General features: G+C 42.0%; 1 protein-coding gene across 16 annotated transcripts in view; it reads left to right on the top strand.

Moving 5' to 3' along the window:
• Positions 1 to 26,103, top strand: part of LOC111973477 (receptor-type tyrosine-protein phosphatase kappa) — a 163,195-nt gene that overhangs the window by 31,561 nt on the left and 105,531 nt on the right. For all 16 annotated transcript variants that reach the window (XM_024000851.2, XM_070446492.1, XM_024000850.2 and 13 more), the window contains exon 2: positions 21,358 to 21,480. In XM_024000851.2, the coding sequence (XP_023856619.1) occupies positions 21,358 to 21,480 (123 nt within the window). The remainder of the gene's footprint in view (positions 1 to 21,357; positions 21,481 to 26,103) is intronic.

Below are 26,103 nucleotides of genomic sequence, written 5' to 3'. Positions count from 1 at the left end.
GTCACTTAGATCCCTGCCATTTGAAGACCCTCAGCCATTTTGACTTACCATTTTAGTCCATTGGTTATGCCAATAGAACATTTTACAGAACGTAACCATTTGCAGACTTTTATCAGCAAAGTACAGTCACTGATCCCTGAACTGAAGCACAGCCATTTATTCCTGTAATTGTATATTTTATATCAACATTATTTGAGGGCAGGAGACAGTCTCCGTGCCCTGCTCCAAACGCTGGTCCTCCACCGTGGCATGCCTGCCTGCACACCCGGTACTGTCCAGTGGGTGATGCGTGGCGTGGGGGCGGCCATATGGAGCTGGAGACGGTGAACAGGGGGTCTCTCCAGATGGCCCACAGCCTCCCCTCCACTCTCAGTCCCCTACCCAACTCCAAGCTGGCAGACAGCAAATGGCACTGTCCACTCCAATGGCTCGGATGGCTTCACTTCACCAGAGGCACTTTCTCTGCCCCAGGACCATTCCTCCAGGTGCCCATGCAGGAAATGTATTCAGATCCTACGCTCATTATGCTCATCAGAACTTCTTCCATTCACATGCTAAGTACAGGGGCATAATCTCAATGACATTATTACATTTCAATAGGAACAGAAAACGAAGGAGGAAGGGTTCCTTTTTTTTCTCTCCCACTGAGCCCTATTGGAATGCATGCTCAGCCCATTGGAGGGAGCAAGGAGGAGTGCGTGTGAATGGAGTAAGGAGGAGTGAGTCTGAATATAGCTTATTAAGCATAGCGTAGCCAGGTGAGGGTGCAGGCATAGTCTGGGAGAAAGGGAACATCTCTGTGGTTATTAGTGCATCACTGAATAAGGAGAAATTGAGGTCTCAACCTTTTGGGGGTTCTCGTAGAAATGCTGGTGGTGGCTTTGACCAGCCGTTATAGAGTACATCCTGCAGGTTGACTGCTGGTTCAGCCCTGTGACAGCTTGATGTATTGATATCCAGCTCACTGAGAAACCATCACCACCACGGGCCCAGCGATGATGAGATGGGGATAAGAGGTTGATAGGTGCAGTTTGACTTCATTTCTCCTCATATAAGCTTTACGCATATCCAGCCGTGTTCCTGACAGTGAAGCCAGAGCTCTTATTTTGTCACCGAAGAAAAACAATATACAGTAGGCTAGTTGTGCCGGGCAAAGCCAGACCTAGAGATGAATCTTATGTGACTGCACTAGCAACGCTCAGCTGTTTCACATTGGGCTGCGTTTTCTATGCGGTCAGCAGTCTTCTCCTCAAACTTTCAATAATGATCTTTTTTTTTGGAGAGCTTCCTTTTTATATAGAATGTTGCGTAGACTGTACCAAACACTGGGACTACACATTACGGGATTGTTTCACTTCTTGACATTCCCACTTCATAATACGACGTTTTTTAATTTTTTATTAAGGCCACTCCAGAGTCTACAGAAAACCCTACAGTTACTTCCTCGTTTGGACTACCTTGTGCTCCAACGGTTAAGCTACATAAACACTCTCTCCCTGTGTCCGCAGCCATCACCTCTTTCTGGTTTGAAGCACCTCCAGTAAATGATCAAATTGGAACAGGTAGACGGGCTATTTAATGACGTTTCTAAGTGGCTTTCCACTGAGAATCAGTCCATGAACACTAAATGTCAAACACTCCACTGGCCTTATGTTAAAATGCCTATTTCTATGCTTACAGTGAGAGGAGAGTAAAATACATTTTGTTATCTATAATGAAATCGGGCTTCACTTTTTTATAAAGACATATATTTTAGTCAGCCCATTGTTCTTCCTCACCTTTTATTCAAATGCTAATTAGTAATCTGGAGGCATTTTTCCTTTCTCAATAGTATTGAGAGGTACATTTTCAATATCACCCATGCAGGTGAATATTAACCAGTACTGTAGCGGTGTGTATGAACACTGTCTGAGAGGCATGTTCAGCACAAGGGTAGATATACACGGTCCCCTTATCTTCGACAACATCCCACGGTGTGTGTTTGTTCCCGTTGAAATTAACACAGTGCCAAGCAATTAGCCAAGTGTGTACTTTGAACAACTGAATTGTTCGTCTTGTGCATAGAAAACAAGCATACACATGCTCTTTACTCTGAGCTCTCTAGTCCTCCAGAGGAGAGAAATTTCACGCATGGCCAAGCCTGGACACATTTCCTCCTCTGTGGACAATTATGGAATGGACAATTCGGGACATTGTTTGTCGTCATGTGACCAGGGGCTTGTCACCACTGTTCAATCGAACGCAGGCCAACTAGGGCATCATGGCCCTGCTCCCATCTACCGGGAGGTGGATTGTCTTTCTTATACAGATACAGGGCCCTCTGTAGTTGTCCAGTTTAATGTAACTAATGAAACTGGACATTTGCCTTTGTGCTGCCAAGAGGCATGGGGTTTGTGTCTTCCTCAACCTCCCAAAAAACAAAACGGGTTATTTTTTTCCTTATTCTGMATGCACTATGATTGGTAGTAGCAAGGAGAAGCTCTATAGTTTGCAGTTTGTTTATGTAATCTGAGTTGTGCTGATAACATTTGACTTGTTATAATTTCATATTGCATGCATGACTCTCTTGGGTGCTGACGCTGTATGTATTTGAAGTCAAATGATTTGAAAAATATGATTGATTGAATATTTTTCTTCCACATTCGCAACAGATGGAAGGAATTCCTTTTGGCTTCGTTTTTTCATTAGACCTGGTCATTGCCAGTATCCTGTAGGGAAAGAGATTTGCAGAATTCTCCTGGAGCACGAGCTGGAATCTAAAGTGTACTGCTTGAAAAATGAACAAAGACCATTCACTGGGCTACACTGTATAAGAACAGCAGAACTCATTCGGCTATCACTGCGGGTTGCATTTGAGGCGATATAAACTGTGTGTGTGTGTGTGTGTGTGTGTNAACAAGGCAGTTAACACACTGTTCCCCGGTAGGCCGTCATTGTATATAATAATTTGTTCAAAACTGACTTGCCTAGTTAAATAAAGGTTATATTTTAAAAATGTTAAAAAACAATTGTCATGCTGAAACAGGAAAGGGCCCTCCCCAAACTGTTGCCACAAAGTTGGAAGCACAGAATAATCTAGAATGTCATTGTATGCTGTAGCGTTAAGATTTCCCTTCACTGGAACTAAGGGGCCTGAGCCATGAAAAACAGCCCCAGACCATTATTCCTCCTCCACCAAACTTTACAGTTGGCACTATGCATTCGGCCCGGTAGCGTTCTCCTGCCATTCTCCAAACCCAGATTCGTTAATTGGACTGCCAGATGGTGAAGCGTGATTCATCACTCCAGAGAATGGGTTTCCACTGCTCCAGATCCAATGGCGGTGACTCAAAATGAAGCTCCCGACGAACAGTTCATGTGCTGACATTGCTTCCAGAGGCAGTTTGGAACTCGGTAGTGAGTGAAGACAGAATTTTTACACGCTGCGCGCTTCAGCACTCGGCGGTCCTGTTCTGTGAGCTTGTGCGGCCTACCACTTCGCGGCTGAGCCGTTTCCACTTCACAATAACAGCACTTACAGTTGACCGTGGCAGCTCTAACATGGCAGAAATTTGACAAACTGAATTGATGGAAAGGTGGCATCCTATGACGGTGCCATGTTGAAAGTCACTGAGTGCTTCAGTAAGGCCATTCTACTGTCAATGTTTGTCTATGGAGATTGCATGGCTGTGTGCTCTATTTTATACACCTGTCAGCAATGGGTGTGGCTGAAATAGCCTAATCCATTATTTTGAAGGGGTGCCCACATACCTTTTGTGTATATAGATTGGAAGTAGCAAGGAGCAGCTAGCTATATACGTAGATTGCAGTGTGTTTATCGGAGTTGTGCTGATGACATTTGACTTGCTATAATTTCATATCGCATACATGACTCTTTGGTGCTGACTCTGTATGGGTATTTGAAGTCAAATGATATTAAAAAGATGATTGAAGGCCTCCCGAGTGGCGCAGTGGTCTAAGGCACTGCATCGCAGTGCTAGCTGTGCCCCTAGAGATTCTGGGTTCGAGTCCAGGCTCTGTCACAGCCGGCTGCGACCGGGAGGCCCATGGGGTGGCGCACAATTGGGCCAGCATCGTCCGGGTTAGAGAGGGTTTGGCTGGCAGAGATATCCTTGTCTCATCGTGCACTAGGGACTCCTGTGGTGGGCCGGGCGCAGTGCGCTGACACGGTCGCCAGGTGTACGGTGTTTCCTCCGACACATTGGTGCGGCTGGCTTCCAGGTTGGATGGGCATTGTTTCAAGAAGCAGTGCGGCTTGGTTGTGTTGTGTTTCAGAGGACGCATGGCTCTCAACCGTCGCCTCTCCCGAGTCCGTACGGGATTTACAGCGATGAGACAAGAATGTAACTACTACCAATTGGATACCACGAAATTGGGGAGAAAAAAAAAAATATTGAAGAATATTGTGCTTTCATTTTCACAACAGATGGAAGGAATTTATTTTGGCTTTCTTTTTGCATTACGCCTGGTCATTGCCAGTGTCCTGTAGGGAGAGAGATTTGCAGAATTCTCCTGGAGCACGAGCTGGAATCTAAAGCATACTGCTTGAAAATGAACAAAGACCGTACACCAGCTAGTTTCAATACATACTATATAAGAACAGTAGAACACAATCCGATATCACTGTGGGTTGCATTTGAGGCCATATGAACTGAAAGTGTGTGTGTGTTTAATGCCAGGAGGAGGGTAAATCCTTTCCAATAATGGCTAAGTGTAAACAGCTTTTTGGACTGAATGTCTAGCCCTTGGGTGGTTTCCTCTTATATCTGGGTTGTCCGTCAAGCCTCTGTGGCTTTCCTCAGGCAACTGGGCAATGGGGTTGCTTCATGCCTGGAAACACATGAAAGGTATTGGAGGCAGCAGAGGCTGTACATGGAGGATTTTTTACACCAATGCCTCCACAAAGTGCATCCCTCTAGCTGTGGCCTGTAGTATTTACGTATGGATGCGTGAACAAACATCCAACAAAATGCATTCTCCCGAACAGGAGCCTTGGAACGCCAGTAGAAAATGTTACAAAACATGTAGCAAATTCATAGTAATGATCCTAAATTATTTTCTTCCCTTTACTCATTAATCGCTTGGTCTAAAATTGCTTATCATCTACTAATGTTTTTGGACTCAAGGTCAGGGTGGTGCTGTTGAGGAGAGGCGTGTTGCCTCAGTGCCTCCACAGATTATTATAATGTGGAGGGACAGCGCTTTAAAGAGAGCTGTGGTGCAGCTAACTTCTCAAGGGGTTTTGGGCCTGAACCAGACTCTTAATAGCACTGTAATAGTACACCTCCTTTGGAAATGGACATGCGAGGCGGAGGGGGAGGGAGTCCCAGAACAACAGTGCCTCTGGTGACTAAATGGAGAGGTATTGTGTTTTTCTGCCCAGAGGCTGTCTGCCCTTACCTGAATGTCTCACACACACTGAATGAGTCAGACCGGTTGGACTCATTTCCTAGTCTCACATTGTCATTGCACAATAGACCCCAGACGGCACTGCAAACTCCCTGAGCCACTCCCGTGCGCGGCGGCACAGTGCTGCACACGCCCTCAGCCAGTCACAGATGAGGGAGGGCTGACTTTCTCGTGTCCTCTCCTCCTGCTGGTGATTCTTGTATGTTAAGTGTAAAAGCAAACTATTTCCAGTCCTTTTTAATGACCGTCATAAAGTTCCCTCCAACTCCCAAACCTAATTTAACCAGGAATGCCTGGTGGCTCAGATGGTTTTGAAAGTGACTTTTTTTTCGTTTTCTCTACCCCTAAGTGGCGTTTGACCAAAGTTACAACTGAAGGGGAGCCGACCCCTCCCCTCCTCACTCGAACCTGTATTGTATTTTATATTATTTATTACTGAATCCACCCAAGAGGTCATTAATGGTTTATATGACTGGGTCATGTTCATGGTTGCTGTAAAGGTTTACTATCATTTATGATGTTCCTTTGCATTCATAACCTGCCCACTTATATATGAACATATTTATTTTTCTGAATTGTCTAGAATTATGGAATGGCCCAACTAGCTCAACCATTGCCATGGAGCTTTATGTGTGTCTCTGAATGGGAACAAAACCGCTAGCCTGTGGTCTGTTACATCAGTGTCCACTTGTTTTAAAACCCCTTATGTTATCAGAGGTTGCTGATCATTGTTTAACTGAGGCTGCGTTAATGGACTTCCTACAGTGCACAAATGAGTGCACTGTAGCTGCTCTTGTCAAACCACGAATAAATAACTCCGCACCGTGGAGCACCGGCAGGTTGCTCGGCCCGGCCATTATCGACCTAGCTCAGCAGCTCTGGTGGCGGAGCTGCCAGGTGTTTGTGTGGTGGAGATAGTGTCAACCTGGCCTGGTGGATCCTGGAGTGTAAGCCCTAAAATCCTCAGCCAGCCTGAAATCGTCTCCCGCTTAATGGCTATGGTGCGGCCTGGCACCGAATCCATCCCTCCGCTCCCATGACATCACTAAACTCAAAGTAGAGTTGAGCCCCTTAAAATATGCTCATGACTCAGGACATATGTTCTGACTTTATACTTGTGTACTCCACTAACAGGCCGTCTAAACAGGATGAGCGAGTATAGCGTCGATGCTATGACTGGTCTGTTGCGCTGCAATCAAAGGGATGAAACGGGAAATTAAGTTATGGGTGATATCAGATGAATTTTGATGAGTTTCCTCGCCACGTGGATTGAGTCTGGGAGATAACCGCTGTGCGAAGAGAGACAGCCTCATGAGAAAGGCTGCACATCTATCAGACACTTTCAATTAATCAACAGTGTGGAGACTCAATTGATACTGTGGAGGGAGTATATTAATTCCCTTTTGCAGGAAGATCATAGGTTCACACATTGTGGCTGGAAAAAAATATCTAGAGCAAAGGAAATAAAGCATAAGCATATTCATAAGCTAAATATCCATATTTTGGGGAATCGATAGATACTTCACTGCAGAGGAGATGAGCCAGCCAGTAGATCTCTCTACCCGCTGTCGCTCTGTGTTTTACGCTGGGAATGGTTAGTGGGATGCTTGGCTAGGCTCTCGGAAGCATGAAAGGCAGGCCTCACTAACACGTTTGTAATGTTACAAGGGGGTCTTTCTGGTGTTGTCAGTCACATCTTCAACGTGAATAAAAGCCATGCAGCAGATCGACAACAAAACTGCTGTGCTGGAGGAAAGAGTGCTCACAAGCTGCAGTCGGGGGGGGGGGGGGCATTCTGTCACCTCCGACGTGTTATTAACATGCAATGCGAGTGTTTGCCGTACTTATTTTCTGCTGCGCTCGGATTGAATTCCTTTCATCCCACTGTCTGTTCCCACTATCCCTCTATCCCCACCTGACCTTTATCTAGACAGGTGAACTCTAGGCTGTGCTTAAGTTGACGGAAGGTGTCATCAAGCCTTGCCTGCTCATGTTTAGAATGGGTGTGTGATTTTAGAACGGAGGTTTGTGGTGAAGGGGCTTTGGCAGTGTGGTCCACGGTGTGAGTGTCTAGGACCCCTGCCGAGCTCTGGACATTTTAAAGGCTTATCACCTCCTGCAGACGAGGCTGTAAACCTGCTGCCTGCCCAGGAAAACATCTGGCCTTGGAGGGGACAATGCAAACCCTGTCTCTCGCAGCACTGTTTATTTGCTGCATTTATTGTGGGCCTCCATCTTTTTGTTAAATGGGAGTGGTGCCAAGTTTTGTGGTGGTGAGTTTTGACTTGCTTGTACTGTGTCGCGGTTGAACTCAGTAACAATTACTTTATTAATTTGTTTGGAGAGCTAAAAACAGAGGATTTTTCCTGCACAAATATTTAAACATCAAAACAAACCACCTACGAAATGTCTATTCAGCCTAACCTCTGGCTGCTAAATATTCTTTTTGACTTAACATCCCTATGTACAAAAAAACTGACCTAGATATTTTGACCTCTCCCACAAAGTTTACCAAAGCCTCTAATATCTGCTAAGATCTGCTACTTTTAGTTCCAAAATAAACAATCTCCTTATTGTAAATGATTTTCTCAGACATTGTAGGCATATTAAATGTTTGCTGTTCTGCATGCTTTCGTTCCAAGAATGTTAAAAAAGAAATTGTGTTCAACTGCTACCTCAAATGTCAACAAAAGGTTTGAATGGTAACTTGTCTTGAAGCCTCAAGGTTGGTTGAGGATATCGGAGATCCCAACACTAATTGGACTTATGAATTAGTTAACTTTGTTTTAAATGGATATTGGCTCTTAACGCTATAAAACATGTTAAACATGTTGTAATATTTTTGTATTACTTAATTCCATTATTTTACTTTTTATATTTGTGTGTATTGRTAGATAATACTGCACTGTTGGAGTTAGGAACACAAGCATTTCACTACACCCGCAATAACATCTGATAAATATGTTTGATTTGAAGCACGGAAACCAAAATACCAAAAACCAACAACAACTATATTTGAGTTCTCTCTAAATAAGTATTCAAATATGGTGCATGCAGTGGCACAGTAATTATCTACTRGACAATAGCTTGAGGGATCAACAGGGTTGGTCAGAGGTTAAAAGGCTCTTCACTCCACTTGGAATGGCCTCAAATCAGCCAGCCTAATTTCACCCTCTTGGCTATTTATTGTGCCGTTTAATCCTAATACCCAACCCAGGAAACCATTGACATTTTCAAACTATGGTTGTTGTGAAGCTAGGTGTTCATGCTTATATCCCAAACCAGTATTATTGTCAAACAGGCTGCCGGGCAGGGCAGGGATTACAGTTGTGACAGATATTGGGCCTCACAACAGTGGACGGCTGTTTAACTCGGCACATTTGGACCACGCTAGATTGTTTGCTATTTCCCCCATCTATCTGAGATATTTCGAACACAGTGTCGGTTACAATGGCCTGGTGAAGAAGACACTCCTAGAAGTCTTCTCGGATCCCAAAATTGAGATCCAAATTGGATCCGATAATTTCCTACCCGATCCCGACAGGATCCGGTCATTTTAAATATCTACAGTACCAGTCAAGTTTTTCATTCAAAGGTTTTTCTTTATGCATTTTAGTGAAGACATAAAAACTCTGAAATAACACATATGGAATCATGTAGTAACCAAAAAAGTGTTCAACAAATCAAAATATATTTTATATTTGAGATTCTTCAAAGTAGCCACCCTGCCTTGATGACAGCTTTGCACACTCTTAATAATTCACTGTATCACAATTCCAGTGGGTCAGAAGTTTACATACACTAAGTTGACTGTGCCTTTAAACAGCTTGGAAAATTCCAGAAAATTATGTCATGGCTTTAGAAGCTTCTGATGGGATAATTGACATCATTTGAGTCAATTGGAGGTGTACCTGTGGATGTATTTCAAGGCCTACCTTCAAACTCAGTGCCTCTTTGCTTGGCATCATGGGAAAATAAAAATAAATCAGCCAAGACCTCAGAAAAAAATTGTAGACCTCCACAAGTCTGGTTCATCCTTGGGAGCAATTTCCAAACGCCTGAAGGTACCACGTTCATCTGTACAAACAATAGTATGCAAGTATAAACACCATGGGACCACGCAGCCATCATACCGCTCAGGAAGGAGATGTGTTCTGTCTCCTAGAGATGAACGTACTTTGTTGCGAAAAGTGCAAATCAATCCCAGATGCTGGAGGAAACCGGTTCAAAAGTATCTATATCCACAGTAAAACGAGTCCTATATCGACATAACCTGAAAATAGAATAGCCAGAAAATAGCCAGATTACGGTTTGCAACTGCACATGGGGACAAAGATCTTACTTTTTGGAGAAATATCCTCTGGTCTGATGAAACAAAAATAGAACTGTTTGGCAATAATGACCATTGTTATGTTTAGAGGAAAAAGGGGGACGCTTGCAAAACGAAGAACACCATCCCAACCGTGAAGCACGGGGGTGGCAGCATCATGTTGTGGGGGTGCTTTCCTGCAAGATGGACTAAATAGATGGCATCATGAGGGAGGAAAATGATGTGGAGATATTGAAGCAATCTCAATCTCAAGACATCAGTCATGAAGTTAAAGCTTGGTCGCAAATGCGTCTTCGAAATGGACAATGACCCCAAGCATACTTCCAAAGTTGTGGCAAAATGGACAACAAAGTCAAGGTATTGGAGTGGCCATGACAAAGCCCTGACCTCAATCCTATAGAAAATTTGTGGGCAGAACTGAAAAAGTATGTGCGAGCAAGGAGGCCTACAAACCTGACTCAGTTACACCAGCTCTGTCAGGAGGAATGGGCCAAAAATCCCCCAACTTATTGTGGGAAGCTTGTGGAGGGCTACCCAAAACATTTCACCCAAGTTAAACAATTTATAGGCAATGCTACCAAATACTAATTGAGTGCATGTAAACGTCTGACCCACTGGGAATGTGATGAAAGAAATTAAAACTGAAATAAATCCTTCTCTACTATTATTCTGACATTTCACATTCTTAAAATGAAGTGGTGATCCTAACTGACCTAAGACAGGGAATTTTTACTAGGATTAAATGTCAGGAATTGTGAAAAACTGAGTTTAAATGGATTTGCCTAACGTGTATGTAAACTTCCGACTTCAACTGTAGTTCACTTTTGTCTGTTACCTAATATTCTGTAGGCCTATTCTTTTACTGGGCAACATTGCAATCTAGCCTATTTTAAAGGTTTTTATCAACATTGATTTCGACAAAAATGTGTCTATAGCTTGTTTGATCAGCAAGCTTTTGAATAAGCTACGGAAGGATGGAGTTGTCCATCTGCATTCCAGTGTCATTTCCAATAATTGGGATTTTTAGGTCTAGGTTAGTGCTCACTCTATGAAAACGCTATAGTTGGATGTAGAATATTTTGAGGTTTTTAGAGATCTGTTCAATTTGTTTCTGTTCAGCACATTTTTGAGATTAGAGGATTTTTATGTGGTAATTTTAGGATGCTAGCGAGTGCTGTGTGTTAAACATATCTTGGTAAGCTATATCTATAACTCAGGTCAGACTCATTATACTAGCCTAATATTTTTTGTTCTAAATTAAATGTAGATATATCCTTAAGGCCTACAGAATTAGCCTATACAGCCTATACAGCCTGTGATTTGTTTGGATGCGGGGTTTGATCGAAAAGTCATCCATGTCACGGCTGTGGAGGCCTACCGTCCATGGAGTTACTCAAACATTCATAACTAAAGAGAGAAGTTGTCCTGATATTTCTTATACCTACGCATGCTTTACACAATAAGTAAATCGGAAGCCTTTCAACATCAGGCTATAATATTTTCTGTAGATAAGCCTATGGCTATTAGTCTACTGCACACACAACATGAGCAGATTAAATCGGTCAAACATTTTCTTTATTATAGACGATCAGAAAGAATGTGTCGGTAACTCGGCATTATAGTACAACTTATTTATTTTCAACGAAAGCCACAAAACTAGAGTATAATTGAGTCGCTCATCTTTATGCTGACAAATATCACGCTTGACTCAAGTCTTTAAACATTAACAAACTGTTATTTGTAACAAAGAAAAMACCCAAAATAAAATAGCAAAACAGCCTACTAAATAGGCCAAGCCTAAACGGATAAATTAGATATCCTAAATAAACTAGTAAATTCAATAAAATAGCTCAAGTCTTAAAAATATGGGTGACCTTTTTCCCCTCTGTATCCACAATGTGCATAAATGAGGCGAATGGAAATGATTTTCCTGTCGGTTTTTCCTCCCTGTAATCTCTCTCGTTCAGTTTCTTCTTCACATCAACAAAGAACGACTTAATGTTTCTGAAACTCACTTGAACAGTTTCCTGTGTGTATCAAGAATGGTTCACCCCCCAAAGGACATCCAGCCAACTCGACTCAACTGTAGGAAGCATTCGAGTCAACATGGGCCAGCAATCCTGTGGAACGCTTTCGAAACCTTAGTGAGTCCATGTCCCGTCGAATTGAGGCTGTTCTGAGGGCAAAAGGGGGTGCAACTCAATATGAGGAAGCTGCTCCTGATGTTTTATACACTCCGTGTATAGACTACAGGCTATCACTTTTTTTCTCCGCTGCGTCCCCCTCCTCTCCCACAAGTAGCCTATTTTACCCCACGTCACATGCAGTGGCTCGTTTTCATAAAGTGAATATGCCGTTTTGTCACAAAATGATATTGACACATTTGGTTTGATGAAAGGGGACCCACTGACATTCATTTAAATGTATGAAACTTGCAATTGTTGTTAAGGAGATAAACTCTTCAAATATAATTTTGGATACCGTTGGTATTTCACATATTGTCACACAGATCCGAGACCCGTGGCCACCAAGCTGGATTCGATCTTGGGTCGGTAATCTGGTCTGGGTAGATCCGTGAAGACCAGTGGAGGAAAAGGTACCCAATTATCAGACTTCCGTAAAAGTAAAGATACCTTAATAGAAAATGACTCAAGTAAAAGTCACCCAGGCAAATTCTACTTGAGTAAAAGTATAAAAGTATTTGGTTTAAAATATACTTAAGTATCAAAAGTAAAAGTATAAATCATTTCAAATTCCTTATATTAAGCAAACTAGATAGCACCATTTTCTAGTTTTTTTGAATATACGGAAAGCCGCGGGCACATTCCAACATTCAGACATAATTTACAAACGAAGCGTGTGTGTTTAGTGAGTCCGTCTGAAGCCATAGGGATGACCAGGGATGTTCGGTTGAATTGGACTATTTTCCTGTCCTGCTAAGCATTCAAAATGTAACGGGTACTTTTGGGTGTCAAGGAAAATGTATGAAGTAAAAAGTACGATATTTTCATGAAATCACACATGAAAGATACCAAATTAACGCTACACTTGTTTTGAATCCAGCCAACATGTCAGAATTCAAATAGGCTTTACGACGAAAGCACASCAAACGATTATGWTAGGTCAGAGCCAAGTCACAGAAAAACACAGCCATTTTTCTAGCKAAAGAGAGGAGTAACAAAAAGCAGAAATAGAGATAAAATGAATCACTAACCTTTGATGATCTTCATCAGATGTCACATATAGGACTTCATGTTACACAATACATGTATGTTTTGTTCGGTAAAGTTCATATTTATATCCAAAAATCTGAGTTTAGGCGGGACGTTACTGTCCTACTTGGCCAAAAGCCAGAGAAAATGCAGAGCGCRAAATTCAAATAAATTACTATAAAAATCAAACTTTCATGAAATCACACATGAAAGATACCAAATTAAAGCTACACTTGTTGTGAATCCAGCCAACATATCAGCATTCAAATAGGCTTTACGACGAAAGCACACCAAACGATTATGATAGGTCAGAGCCAAGTCACAGAAAAACACAGCCATTTTTCCAGCCAAAGAGAGGAGTAACAAAAAGCAGAAATAGAGATAAAATTAATCACTAACCTTTGATGATCTTCATCAGATGACACTCATAGGACTTGYTGTTACACAATACATGTATGTTTTGTTCGGTAAAGTTCATATTTATATCCAAAAATCTGAGTTTAGGCGGGACGTTACTGTCTCACTTCGCCAAAAGCCAGAGAAAATGCAGAGTGCCAAATTCAAATAAATTACTATAAAAGTCAAACTTTCATGAAATCACACATGAAAGATACCAAATTAAAGCTACACTTGTTGTGAATCCAGCCAACATGTCAGAATTCAAATAGGCTTTTCGGCGAAATCAAACGATGCTATTATCTGAGGATAGCAACAGAGTAAACAAAGAGAGAGAAGCATATTTCAACCCTGCAGGCGCGACACAAAACGCAGAAATACAAATATAATTCATGCCTTACCTTTGACGAGCTTCTGTTGTTGGCACTCCAATATGTCCCATAAACATCACAAATGGTCCTTTTGTTCGATTAATTCCGTCGATATATATCCAAAATGTCCATTTATTTGGCGCGTTTGATCCAGAAAAACACTGGTTCCAACTTGTGCAACGTGACTACAAAATATCTCAAAAGTTACCTGTAAACTTTGCCAAAACATTTCAAACTACTTTTGTAATACAACTTTAGGTATGATTTTACATAAATAATKYATAAAATTGAAGACGGGATAATCTGTGTTCAATACAGGATTAAAACAAACTGTAGCTAGCTTTCTGGTCACGCACCTCTAACAAACAGTACACTTCAAGTGACCCTCGTTCAAGATGGCCGTACTTCTTCATTACACAAAGGAAAAAAACGCAACCAATTTCTAAAGACTGTTGACATCCAGTGGAAGCGGTAGGAACTGCAAGAAGGCCAATTAGAAAMCTGGTTTCCCAATTAAAACCCATTAAAAAGAGAGTGACCTTAAAAAAAAAAGATTATGAATGGTTTGTCCTCGGGGTTTTGCCTGCTAAATAAGTTATGTTATACTCACAGACATGATTCAAACAGTTTTAGAAACTTCAGAGTGTCTTCTATCCAAATCCACTAATAATATGCATATGTCATCTTCTGGGAATGAGTAGCTGGCAGTTGAATTTGGGTATGCTTTTCATCCAAACGTGAAAATGCTGCCCCCTATCCTAGAGAAGTTAAGTACTTTACACCACTGGTGAAGACCTCTAGACACTCCTCTCCTGAAAGCTTTGAAATGCTGTGCAAAGGTGGATCATGGCCAACCCCAGTCCAAATCACGCTCCATCATTTTGCTCCCTTTTTTTCACCCCAGAAAGCTTTTTCTCTAATGTAAACACCTCTCTGAAATGAAGTTAAATGTCTTATACACAATGTGAGCAACCTTACTGGCCCCCTCAGCCTTTCCAAGTGAGCGTTTTGGATTTGTTTGCGCTGAGGCTTCAGCCAGCATTTGCAAAGAGCAAGACAGGGCTGGAGACGTGCTGGGGTTATGCCATCAGACAAATGCTTATGGAAAGGTTCTTTTCTCCATATCATGGATCTTTATTACTATTCAAATCTTGACATTTTCCCGTTTCTCAAAAACGTCTGCCTTATTGTCTCCCCATGAAAAAACAGAAAGAAATTGTGCAGCCCTAGCTGTTAGATAAGCTACAGAGCATTTGAACCAGGAGGAGAGCAGGATCCACACAATATGTGTCCAAGAACACGAGAACAGTGAAGCCCACACTTTCTCTATAATTATACGCTGCTGCCGGTTCACTCTCCTTTGTTCTTCATAACAGGCTGCATAATAGGGGTGGAGGTGTTGGGAGGGACAGGTTAACCGAAGGAAGAGACATCTTACAGAAACATGCATAAAGCAACTTTTCAGGATCTGAAGGGATAAACAAGGACTAGGGAGACGAGTYCTTTGTTTTAAAAGATGTGAGGTGACTGATTGGGCCGTTATCATCTCTTCATCAAGTTGCCATCTCGATGCCATCATTTCCAGAAGATGTGGCTGCGGTTGAAGTTCCCTGGTATTAAGGAGTTGGCTTTCTCCAATAGAAGCTTGTGTTGTATCACCAGGTTGTACTTTATGAGAGAGGATAACAGCAACCCTACACTCACTGTCATCCTATCTGGCTTTATTTAGTTTTAAAATGTCTCCCACAAGAAGCATATCATGTTTAATTGGAAGACTAACATACACAAATGGGCCATTAAAGATGGTCCAGCAGATCATTCCGTGTAAAGCACTCATGAACCCAGGCACTTCCAGAGGGCCTGTTGGTTTCCAGTTACAGCTTAACCCAGGCACTTCCAGGTTTCCAGTTACAGCTGCTTATTGTACTGTTATAGTATTATTCTTGGAGCCAGTTTGCTTAGGGGTGCTGAGGAAGTGAGCTGTTCCCCCTCAATGTCCGCTGTGAATATGTTCACATTTCTAACCCCTGAGAGAATAACTTTTTTTCTCTCACTATAATATAGTCAGAAAGCTCTCTCTCTCGCTTTTCTCTCTTCTCTCTCTCTCTCTCTCTCTCGTGTGATTTGTGACTTTCTCTGCCATCACACCACTCTGGGGATGTCACTTCCTTTGGAGCCTATCAACCCATGGAGAGGTTGGTTTCATGGCTGTTCGCATTGCCTCCCTGCAGAGTGGGCACTGTGGGGTTCGGAGTTGACTACAGCTGTGAGCCCTCATTGGCCCTGTTTCTGTCAGATAAAAGTGAGTTTGACTCTGCGGTGGCCATGAAGGCCCAGGCCATATCCCACTCCTCCTCCTCAGTGATGGTGTGTGGTGTCTGAACAGGCCCGGCCCGCACTCTGCCTCATTAACCGGGAGAACGCTGTACGCCACATTCTTTTTTTTTTCACGCTGTCTGCCAGCAGGATAAGTGGAAGAATATATGTATTAAATGCGTGGCATTGCAAACAGGGATGGATTTAGTGGATTTTGGACTTCACAATCATCCTGCCAAGCTATGTGTGTCAGAACACAGGGTGAATCGGAGAGGGAGAGCTGAGGAGCTGAAAGCGGTCAAAAATGAGAAAAAATAGGTGCTCATTAGTTAGGATGCAAACAGGCATCATGATAACAGTGAATTAAATCTCCCAATTCAGCTGAAACTGAGGGTGAAGCATTGTGGCCTGTCTTGCAGCTAATGCTACAGGGCTATAGAGGACGAAAAGGCCAAAAAAGAAACATGGCTTTTTTGGGGGGACAAAATCTTTAATAGGGTTTCATTCATGGGTTTTAATTGGCCTTTTCTTTGGCAGTGGCGTAGAATTCCTTCTTCATCTCATCCCCTGCATAATGAATTACTGCCAATGTCATGCTCTTGTTTAACAAAAGCGAGGTGAGGTGTGCTCTGCTCCCCCTGCCTTTATCTGGGCCATCCTTTTGATGATGTCAGCTCTGCACTCGTAAGGCACCGAGGCTCAATGACCATATAGTGCATATAAAGTAAGCATATTGTGGATGGAAGAAAAATGAGGACTTGTATAATTTCTAAGCAATTTCACCTTTTCTCATGTAAAACAGGGGCAGCAATCAGGATTTGATAAAATAAAATACTGCCCTTTTGGTGTTTTCAAAGTCAGGCACTGGGCTTTGGAGAGTGTTTTAAATGAAGATTGATTCGTGTCCAGGTTTCAACTTTTTGTTAGGTTGACTAAGCCTTTTCACTGTTTTCATGGCGCAGTACTGAGGTATGTTTTGTTCAAAACAGCAGTGAACTTCCGTTTTTTGAGGTCAAAATTGTTTTTGGAATGTTGCAATTGTCCAGTTGACAGCATATTGACCCCACTTTGTGAGACCATCACATTAGTATAATTTTCAGTATCCATATTTAGTATACTCAATGTGATTGTAAGGGCTTTGATCGTAGTTGGACCTGACAAAACATTCTACCATGACTAACCCTCAGTTGAATCTCCGTGTCATAATTATTCAGAAGAACACTTCAGAGCTGATTTGTTTCCCTCTATCTAAATTAGATCATTATTCATATTTTTCAATTTAGTTCAACAGATTTTTATGATTGATTGATTTTCTGTTTGCGTTTTCTACACTTAGTTGGCTTTATTAAACAATTATTTTGTAACGTTTTTAGTAAGCTTCATGAGCCTCTTGGCTTCGCCAAAATGTATTGGTTTCTGCACTTTCAGTACAATGACTTGGATTTCTTGTGTTCTAGCCATGGTTGAATAATCCTTGACCACAACAATAAACCGACTACTAGTGTGTGTTTTCCCACTGTCTCTCTCTGGTCTAGACAGTTGTGAAAGTATTCCATTGTACACGGTGGGCATACCTTTGAGATATACTGTATTATTTAAAGTGCACTTGCCTGTGGAAAAGATGCTATGCCACTTATTTCCTTCTCAGAGCTAAAATGCAGATCAATAGTCATTTATCTCCAAAAGCAATGAAAAGCATGTCTGAGTGGGAGAGCTATATTTCTCGTCCCTATGTTAATGGGAAATAATTATGAGATGGTTGAATGTTTCACTGAATGTTTCCCAGTTTGGCTGAACCTTGCATTTACTTAGTCCCTTTAATAGGTCCAAATATGTATTCCCAATAATGAGGCTTGTATTACATTGTCCAATAATTGCAAGCAGTTTGTTCCTATATCCCTCACACAAGCGGCGCTGAGCGGCTATAGTTCATGTATGCGTTGTGATAGAGCTGTTAACCCACTTTTATCAGGGATATGAACAATGTTCGCCCGCGAGGTCTATCAGCCACAATAATTATTTTATTATGTAAATGAAGCGCAAACTATTGTTTCATTAGCAGACTTCCAAATTTGAGTCCTCAGATTAGTATGCAAATCATCTCGTCGGAGTCCTTGCAGGCAGAGGGGATTTTTACAACTCGTTTCTTTAGCGGCTAGTTGTTATCTCGCTAATAATGCAATTATAACACCACTGACCTGTTATGTGTGCTTGCATAAGCAATGCCGAGTGGCTAGGTGACTGTCATTGAGAGGCTTTGTTTTACCCTCATCCGTGACTAACATCTTTTCTACCTGAGCTTTGTTCGTCACTGCCAACGGTCCAAACTCAGTTTTGTCATCTATGCATAGTCACTTTCACTAATCCTACATGTACATATTACCGCAAATAGCCCGACTAACCGGTGCACCCGCACATTGACTCCGTACCGGTACAACCTGTATATAGCCTCGCTACCGTTACTTTATTACTGTTTATAATATTTTTTTTAAACGTATCTATTATTTACCTAATACCTATTCTTTTTTACTTAAAAACTGTGCTGTTGGTTAAGGGCTTGTAAGTAAGCATTTCACTGTAAGGCCTACACCTGTTGTATTCGGCGCACGTGACAAATAAACCTTGATTTGATTTGACATGGAGGGCTTTATGTTGTGCTCTTGGAGTTTTTAGTTAAGTGTCACTGAATTAAACAGGAAACAAGAACACTTCTCTAGACAAAGATGATAAATGCTATAAAGTCTACCAGAATACCCAGGTCAGAGATGTACAGGTGCCAGAGACTGTCAGTRTGTCTGTGTGCGTGCGTGCAGATTGTGTTGTGGGGTGGCAGACTGGTTTTCCTGGCAGAACAAAGAAGAGAGGAGAAGGTGTTTGCTAAGACGTGGGCTGGAGGGTGGCTCTGCTGCCTCTGCCTGTGTGTGTGGGCAGACAGTTTCACACACATTAGTCCCTCAGTGCCATGCATCCAACAGGCCGTCTCATCTCCCTTTCATGGATAAGTCAAACTCACTACAACCTATAGTACTCTCATAAAGTAGATTCATGCGCGGGAAATGTAAGCACATCCAGAAGAGGGTCACATGTTTGTCAGTAATGGAAAATGTAACATGGGTTTATATACAGACGTTGAGTGGAAGTATTTCTCTGGAATGTTATAGCAAAACTGCACATTCCATGTTCATGACTGAACCATTTTGTTCATGGGCACTCATGCGTACACTGCAGTGTTTGCTGAGTTTATATGTCCTGCAGCCGTTTTCGGGCTGTACTGTATTTGGGAGAATTGTGTTAATCTCATTATTGGTGACATTAGGCTGCAGTGACAGCTGAAGTGATTTAACAACTACATTCAGGGAAAGATGTAGGTATGGCAATGTAAATGGCGTTTCTGTTAAGAGAAGTAAGCATCACGTTAATGTAACTCCTTGTGGTAAGCCTTCTCCAGTTGCTGGGAGTAATCTAGACCATACCAAGGCCTCTGTCACATTCACTAGGCGACAGGAAGAGGGACTCGCATGTTTTTGATGGAGTAAAGGATGCCCTGGTGCAACAAGGGCCTTATTTTGTCAGTTGCAGCTCTTCATATTTGCATATTGAAGCTGAGCAAGATTGGTAGAAATGGAAGGATCTTCTTACAAGTGATAAATGGTTTTTGGTGCTGCGAGGCGTTTGCATTTGCATGTATTTGATCTACGGTGGCTGTCCAGTCACAAAACAAGCACGGGCTGTGTTGAGTCATCACCTTCAAAATTGGGGATTAAACAACTCTAAGTTGACAGAAAGTTAGTAAAGGGATATTTCGGGATTTTGGCAATTATGCCCTTTATCTATCTACTTCCCCAGAGTCAGATGAACTCGTGGATATCATTTTAATGTCTCTGCATGCAGTTTGAGGAAGTTGCTAACTAGTATTAGCGCAATTGCTAACTAGCATGCTAGTTATTACCATAGACTTCCAGTCATTACCATTACGCTATTACGAAACTACCATACTGGACACAGAGACATAAAAATGGTATCCACGAGTTCATGTGTCTCTGGGGAAGTAGATAAAGGGATTCATTGTCAAAATCCCGAAGAATCCCTTTATTTCTGAATCACTCAGTCAGTAATGTGATTTTGCTCTCTGTCAATGTTAAATTCCTGTATTAATCAGGATATGTTGTCCAGGGACACCCTGTCTGGAAGTGACTGTAGTTTGATTTGTTCTCAATTCTAAGATGTAGCCTAGTCTATCTTTTGGGCTTATTCCACCGCACTTTAATTAACCATTGGAAATATGAGTCAACTGCAATACAGAGTGCCCACTTGCTGTTTCCTCTGTAATGACTGGTGTTTGTGTTCAATGTAGATGCTTTTGAGGTTATGCTATCTTAGAAAACACAGTGTATCATCCTGTGGGGGATTTGAATATTATTTATTTTAGCTACAACCCCCTGGTAGCCAGTGTTAATTAGCATCTACCTTTGTCCTGGAATTAAAATGCAAATTATGATATTTCTGTGTGCCATCACTCAGAGGTTTGAAAGATCAGCAGTTGTACCCAGATAGGGTGACCTTTTTCCATTTGTGAAGAACTCTCTCTTGGTAATGAGCAGAGAGGTACAGGTCATTTATATGCGCCTTTCCGGTCATTGGGATTTTAACCTACAATTAACCGTGTTCAAATTTGACCATTAAATATAGACCTGGCATTTCATATACATWGCTTGCTAGAAAACTCAAGAGGAAGAACACTGCCGAACACAATCCCTTTTCTCTTCAAACTGAGAAGCTCTTTCTCAACAACCGATAATTCATCCAGAGGACTTGGAATGAGTATCTCCTCCCATAAGTCACCAGTGACCTCAGGTGGAATTGGCTACACGTATTAGGCACCCATGTCAAAGTCATTAGAGGCCTGTCTCTCCTCTCTGCTCCGGTCAGGCCCTGTGACATGTCGACTTCCAGGTAGGGCCTTCAGGAGGGCCTTTGTTTATGCACACCATCTCACAAATGACTGGCTCTGAGTTACGGCTGAAACTGAAAAAGGAGAGCGCTGTGTGACTGAGCTGTCTGGTGGCATGGCCTCCTCGTGCCTACTCAGTTGTCAGATCTTAGCACATGGTGCATTACCAAACGGAGGAGACTCTATCTAGGTAGGAAGGAAGGGGGATAGAAGGCCTATACTGCCCTGGCTGGTGATCAGAGGTACCACTGGACTCACCTGTTGCAATTGGTGGTAATTCATTAGTAAATTAATAAAGGGCACAATGTTATTAACCGGCAATATGGAATTAGCTGAGAAAACGACCTCATGTTTTTCTCTTTGTCCTTCCAGGTGGCTGTACGTTTGACGATGGCCCAGCCCAGTGTGACTACCAGCAGGATCCCTACGATGACTTTGACTGGACCCATGTCAGCGCACAGGAAGTGCCATACTTATCGTCTGAACTGCCTCAAGGTGATACTCTCTGCCACCATGTCCACAAACCTAATGGACGCTGTTCCCTCCCTGCAATGTGTTAGCAAACATGACCAAGGCCCACTACCCCAGGTTCCCAACACCTGCTATGTAGAAAAACTAACAAAAGCAACACAGTTAACTTTGCCCTGCACATTTAGCTGCAAATGTAATCTATTTAGTGCTTCCATCGCAAAAACAAGCGAAGAAGAATATTGGGCTAATGTGTAAACTCACCAGAGTAAGTGGAGGAGCTAATGAGGGAACTGCAGACAGCTGCTCGTTTCGGAGACAAGGAAGGAAGGAAGGTGAAACGATGGATAGGTAGAAGGAAATTAATCTCKYGGCCTTGCGTCTTCTTCTCCGTCTTTGTTACTACCCCAAAATACAGTCTTAGTTCCAACGTTTCGCAAATTCTAAGAAAGAAATAAGTCATTTAATTTCCTGAGGAGAGAGAAAAAGCTTTCTGCTCGGCAGCGAAAAAAATGTATATTTAGGTTTGAAGACTGTCCAACACAATGAAGGTTTTTATCTAAAATCAGGGAAAGCAGCGTGGTAAGTGGAGACGTGGGCCCTGTGACCTTCTCTATTCACCTCTACACAGCTTTATCACTTGTTTTTTTTATAGACAGGAGTGATATGGGTAGGATTTTAAAGCATTTCACTTTCAGCAAAATTTCCCAATTTAGTAAGATATTAGGTAATTAATCATGCAAGGGAACAGAAAAGGTCATCAGCAGATTGTCTGAAAAAGGTTGTGTCCCATTACAATGTTACACAATGAGGCGGCATTTGTCTGGCCCAAAAATGATGGCAGGGCACTTTTTTTTACTGTAAGCTATAAAAAATAAAGAGTCGCACTCTCTCTCTCTGTATATAAACTCCCTGTTATTTATTGGGTAAACCACCAACGTTTCGGCACTTTTTACAACACGACTTGACCGGAAACCAGAGATATCTGGTTTAAACTTATTTTGAAATATTTACGTTGTCTTTTGTGAGGTAAGAAATTAGAGGAGGATTATTATGTGCTAGAACTACATTGCACTTGTAGTGTTTAACAGATGGCATGAGAAAATCACAATAGCATAGCCACATGTCAAACACTGATAGTTCTGGCGCTGAGGAGATTTTGTCTTTACTGTGTCATCCTCCAACAATGTTGTCTTTTTGTTTTCATTTGTTCCTTGGTGCCAGTTTACTACTGTATGTCAGTTATGGTGAATTACCGAGTTTTTCAGGTAGAGACGGAACGGCGAACAGTATAGCAGATGTTCCTTTAATCTAAAGAGGAGGGATGAGTTTTCATTCCAATGGGAATTAGCTCCATTAACGGGCCTCACTATTGTTTGAAAACACGCAACGGCAGTGATAATGAAATAAAGTGATTGTTTCATTGATCATGACTTCTAGAGTGAACGAAAGCAAATGGAATGATTYTCTTGTGAGCGGAAATAAAGCCTCACCTTTTTGTAAATCTCGTCTTGTAAAGGTTTGGAGGGACCTGTGTACTGACAAAGTACAATATTCCCACATTGCTGTTGCCTGAGAAGAATGCGAGGCCGTCTCTAGCTGAGATCCTCCATTTTAATGGGTGAAAGGACATGAGGTTGACTGCAGGACCGCTCTCTACCTCCCCCCCTTCATAACAAAGCAAATAGAGCTCCAGCATGATTTGATCAGCCTCCAGTGTTTTCCAGCTAGCAACCAGATCCTGCAAATGGAATAAGCTTCATCATAAAGTAGCTTAACATACTTTCTCAGCCAGGGAGGATGAAAAGCAGACACATCAGGGAGTTTCCATGACAAGATAACAAGTGCTATTTACCCTGCAGAAACCTCCCGTTCCTTATCTCTGAAACCATGTTTGATTGACATTTTGGGAAAGAACACTTTTCAAGAACACTTTTCTAAACGYCATTCTCAACACTGAAGAACAAATGCTTGAGACTCCCTCGATCAATATTCATTTGGAGCTGTGCTTATAATTTGGTCCCGGTGGGGTTAGGCTTGGCTCAGGCTTGCTTGGCCCAGTGCCCGTGTCAGGCCCTGTTGGTCTATTAAGCCTCCCATTGGAAAGGCTGAGTGGGTGTACGGCACTGACTGCACCAGTGTGTCAAACCTCACGCCTCTCTCTCTGAGTACCGGTGCTCTTGGTTAGGCCTACACCTCTCCTGCCAATCAGTAGAGGCTGATCACTAATGTGGGGCAGGGCAGTGTATAACAAGATGAAGCCTGATTATTATTTTTTTCACTGTTAGATCAGAGAGTCCTAATAGGGAATAGCAGGGTTTGAATTGCCATGATTTTTATGCCATGCAAGAGCAGGAGTCGTTGTTTGGCATATCAGGCTCTCTCTCTGTTTCCTTTGTAACTCACAAGACTGTTCTGTCAGCGGTTGAGGCCATGATGGGTGACAGCCATCTTGTGCACTGGCATGAATCTGATGACAGCCATCTTGTGGACTGCATTCATCCTCTGGATACCTGACGTTGATGTGAAGGAAACCACTCTAAAAGCCATATTTAAAAAAGAAAAAAAAWATATATATATTCCTTTCTTTAATATTCCGCCTTTGGATGAGTAATTGTGAAGTAATAGGAAAGGAAGTTATACAGAATGTTGGCATTATGTTTTTCACCCCCTCCCCCGCAGTTGCGTAACGGCAYGGGAAATTGCTTGTTACATTCATTTATTGTACATGTATTGTACGCCTAAATCTAGCAACAATGTTCTCACCATTTTTAGTCTTTCTCAAATTGTTGTTTTTAGAAGCTTTTCGAAACATTAGATAGAAGGATAGAAAATAAGCAGTAGAAATGTAAGGAGTCTGTCGTTTTAGAGGGTTTGTGTGTAGTTGTGTTGGTAAAGTGCTATCGTCTGTTTAACACCTGTTGTCTTCATTGTAACTTCCCAGCCCAACTCTATGGTTGTGCCTGTTAATAAGCCTTTGGGAGATGCCCATTCAGGATTTATGTTTGTGGTCTGGCATCTAGTTGTTGTGTGTAGTCATCATCTTGGAGTTTCTTGAAAGATTGTATTTACATTTTCTGTAGGCTCTAGTCACCCAGTGAACTTATTCCATATGGTCAATTAAAATTACATTTCCCCGACATGCTACTTCCTCTGTTTCAAACTCACATCAGATCCAATAACATTCGATACGCTCACATCAGATCCTTACAAATGTACCAAGCTCACCAAAAGAAACAGGTTAGAGTTTCCCTCTTGTTTCAGAATGGTTTGTTTGGGTTGTTTTTGGCTGGGATCATCGGTTGTTTGTCTAAGGGATCGATGTATGACAGCAGTGGATTGTAGAGATCTGTGAAACCTCTGTGTGTGTGATAGGTTGGTTGGTTGTGGAGGAGTGATGTGGTGCTCTGTCATTGTCTCTCCTACACTGCTCCATGCTTCTCTCATGTGCTGCTCAGCCTCAGCCAGCACTGCAGTTCAGCTCGGCTCAGGCTCCGGCACCACCGTCATTAGTTTCAGCTCTTGATTAAACACCGTTGCCAATCACCAGTGTTGGGGAGTAGTGAACTACATTTAGTTGAACTAGTAATTTAATAACATCTTGCAGTAGCTTGGTGGTAGTTGAACTAAATTCAAATCTTAGTAGTTAATTACTTTTCTGCCATATAGCGGTGCAGCTAACTACTAACTACTGAAACTACACACTCTTTTTTGGTTTTGTTGCTAAAATAAAATATGGGTGAAGTAGGCCTTTCTTTTTTCGACATCAGACCTGCCTAATTTTCACTTGTGTGCCWAGGTCTCTCCTTTTGTGTTGAATAGGATAAATTACACATTCTGTTAACATCTGACTCCAGAGTGATCTGTTCTTGCAATTTGTAGTCTATGACATTTCAGATTAAGATATGATAATCTTTCACTACTTTTCCTAAGTCATTTCTATTAAGTAAGCTATATTTTTCTTAAGGGTAGATTAACTTCTTCCAGTGTGAAGTAGTTGGTAACTATAAACTCAATTTTCAGAGCAGCTTCCCAAACACTGCCAATCACCATATTAGAATAACCCAGATGCATCAAATAAACACAGCTCCCTCTCCCTGGTGTTAAAAAGACTGTCTGAATCAGCCGATATGGCCTATTAGGAGCTTAGTTGGGTCTTCCTTACAATCTGATCGCTCTGGCATTAACAGAGAGACTTCTAGCTTGCTTTCCCTTTGTTCCAGATAAACATGTATTTTTTCTTCTTCTCCKCTCTCGCACTGCTTCTACAACTCGTGATCAACTGTATACATTGATAGAAAGAGGAGAGGAGATTGTGTTTGTTTCGCTCGAACAAAGCGGCTCTGCTTTTGAATGGCTATCGGGTTTCACTACAAACAGCACCAGGCATAAACATCTGCTTTTGATCTGCAGCTCAATTCTGAAAAGTCTGTGTCGGGTTGGATATGAGTGATGATGTGCTTGTTTGCTTAAGTCTAACGTGATGCATTAAAACACCATTTTATAAACCCGTTGGCTCACACTTCTTAAACTACTTTCAAAGTAAATTGAATTTACATAAATTAATTATTTGTGTAATGTTGAATTATGATCAAGAATGTAATCAGCCACTGGTCCAGAGAGGGAAATCACCACAGCTGTCAAGCCCCC

Source organism: Salvelinus sp. IW2-2015, linkage group LG14, assembly GCF_002910315.2.
Source record: "Salvelinus sp. IW2-2015 linkage group LG14, ASM291031v2, whole genome shotgun sequence".
NCBI classification, from domain to species: domain Eukaryota; kingdom Metazoa; phylum Chordata; class Actinopteri; order Salmoniformes; family Salmonidae; genus Salvelinus; species Salvelinus sp. IW2-2015.
This window is presented reverse-complemented; position numbering and strand designations above follow the sequence as displayed.